Source organism: Eutrema salsugineum, unplaced genomic scaffold (genome assembly GCF_000478725.1).
Source record: "Eutrema salsugineum unplaced genomic scaffold, Eutsalg1_0 scaffold_7, whole genome shotgun sequence".
NCBI classification, from domain to species: Eukaryota; Viridiplantae; Streptophyta; class Magnoliopsida; order Brassicales; family Brassicaceae; genus Eutrema; species Eutrema salsugineum.
Genome location: NW_006256486.1, coordinates 9,453,874 through 9,455,406, shown reverse-complemented (window position 1 = coordinate 9,455,406; position 1,533 = coordinate 9,453,874). Strand labels below are relative to the sequence as shown.

The 1,533-nt window shown below is 36.7% G+C and overlaps 1 protein-coding gene across 1 annotated transcript; it reads right to left on the bottom strand.

The window, feature by feature from the left end:
* Nucleotides 1-376: 376 nt before the first annotated feature.
* On the bottom strand, nt 377-1,222 carry LOC112083066. Its single transcript, XM_024150793.1, has 3 exons — nt 1,145-1,222; nt 819-1,043; nt 377-679 (listed from the first exon to the last, which is right to left on the bottom strand). The coding sequence occupies exons 1-3, from the start codon at nt 1,220-1,222 to the stop codon at nt 377-379; spliced, it is 606 nt and encodes a 201-aa protein (XP_024006561.1).
* Between the last annotated feature and the right edge of the window lie 311 nt (nt 1,223-1,533).

The window sequence follows — 1,533 nt, the reverse complement described above, 5'->3', positions numbered from 1 at the left end:
ATAATTGAATGATATTTGGTGCAATTTAACGACTGTTTTGCGACGACTTTATGACTGTGTTCCGACTGATTTACGACTGCATTGCGACGGCTTCAATAAATGAAAACAAAATCTAGTTTTACGATTTGATTCTTCCAAATCTGATAATTTGAATCCATTCAACATTTTAAATAACAATTAAACAGCAAATAATCATTCAAATGTAAAATGCAAAAAGTCATTATATTACATAATACCATTGTTTTAAAAAGAGACATACAACCATTGTTCCAAAAGTTACTAACCAAAGATCAAATGGTTACATATTTAACCATTGAGATAAGTTCAAAAGAGTCTTAAGAGCCGAGATACTTAAAAAAAGAGACGTAGAAAAACCTTAAGAGTGAGTTGGATCACTTGGAAGAGTTTGATTTGCAGCCAAAAAATCCATGAACTTTGGATCAGTTTCAGTCAAATACTTTTCCACCATAGATAACTTGTCCAGCTTGGCTTGTTGCTCTGCTTCACGCTTGGAGTTCTCAGCCGCTTGTTCTTCTATTTTGCGATGAGCTTCTTGTAGCTGCTCTTCCAATCCCTTGTATGTTGAAGAGCTTCCTAGGAATTTCCTCTTTCCATTGACATGTGTCTCTGAAAGACTTCCAATTCCATAAGGAATTCCTCGCTTATTTATGAAAGTCGACTGCAAAAACAAAATAAGGATCAAAGCATCAATGCATATATATTAACATCAAAGCATCAAACAAAGTAACAACTTGAAATCTATAGAAGCAAAGCATAATATAAAAGAACACATCAAAAATAAAAAACGAAGACTTTACCTGAAGAAAAATCTCATTCTCCTCTTCTATGGTTAGCCCCAACGATGGTGAAGTACCATCTGAAGTCTCTGAGTCTATCCCGAAGTCAGCCAACTTGGATTCCAGGTTCTTCCTATATGCGTCAGCCACATTCTTGGACTTTCGGTCTACAAACGTTCCATCTCGTTTTGTATGAACCTTGATGAAAACTTCACCAAGACTCACCGGTCTTCCCAACTCTTCTTCCTGAAATGATAACAATATAAAGAAAGAGTTACTTCCCATCATTCTCCTCTGACTAAAGATGATATATAACTTATGAAAAAGTTAAAAATTGATATACTTACCATTTCTTGTTGGATTTGGAGGCATGACTTCTGCCCTGAGAAGTGAACATGAGGACCAAGTCCATTACGCTCAGACATCCGAGCAGCTGATGTGGTGGAACTCTTCTCTTTGGCTTATTCAGTGTCCCAATACTCTGTCATTTGTTTCCAAAGAGTATCTCCAATCCAGTTTGGTTGTTCTCGAGAAGCCCTAACCTTGCTGACCATGTCTTTCATCCGGAGGAGACATACTCTCTCAAACCTTTTTTGAACCACACCGGTTAATAAAGGATCCTAGGTGTGGGTTTTCTACCAAAAAAATAGAGAAGATGATGTTAGTGAGCAATAAAAAACAAATGGCTCATATGTATCAACACAAAAAAGGAGAATATGGATAGAGAACCTTACCG

Bases quoted from the DNA above. Each gene is read 5' to 3' on its own strand.
- LOC112083066 (XM_024150793.1), bottom strand. From the start codon at position 1,222: ATGTCTGAGCGTAATGGACTTGGTCCTCATGTTCACTTCTCAGGGCAG. The intron at 1,044-1,144 runs GTAAGTATATCA...TTATCATTTCAG, and splicing joins TCCAAATCCAACAAGAAATG to GAAGAAGAGTTGGGAAGACC. The intron at 680-818 runs GTAAAGTCTTCG...TTGTTTTTGCAG, and splicing joins AGAATGAGATTTTTCTTCAG to TCGACTTTCATAAATAAGCG.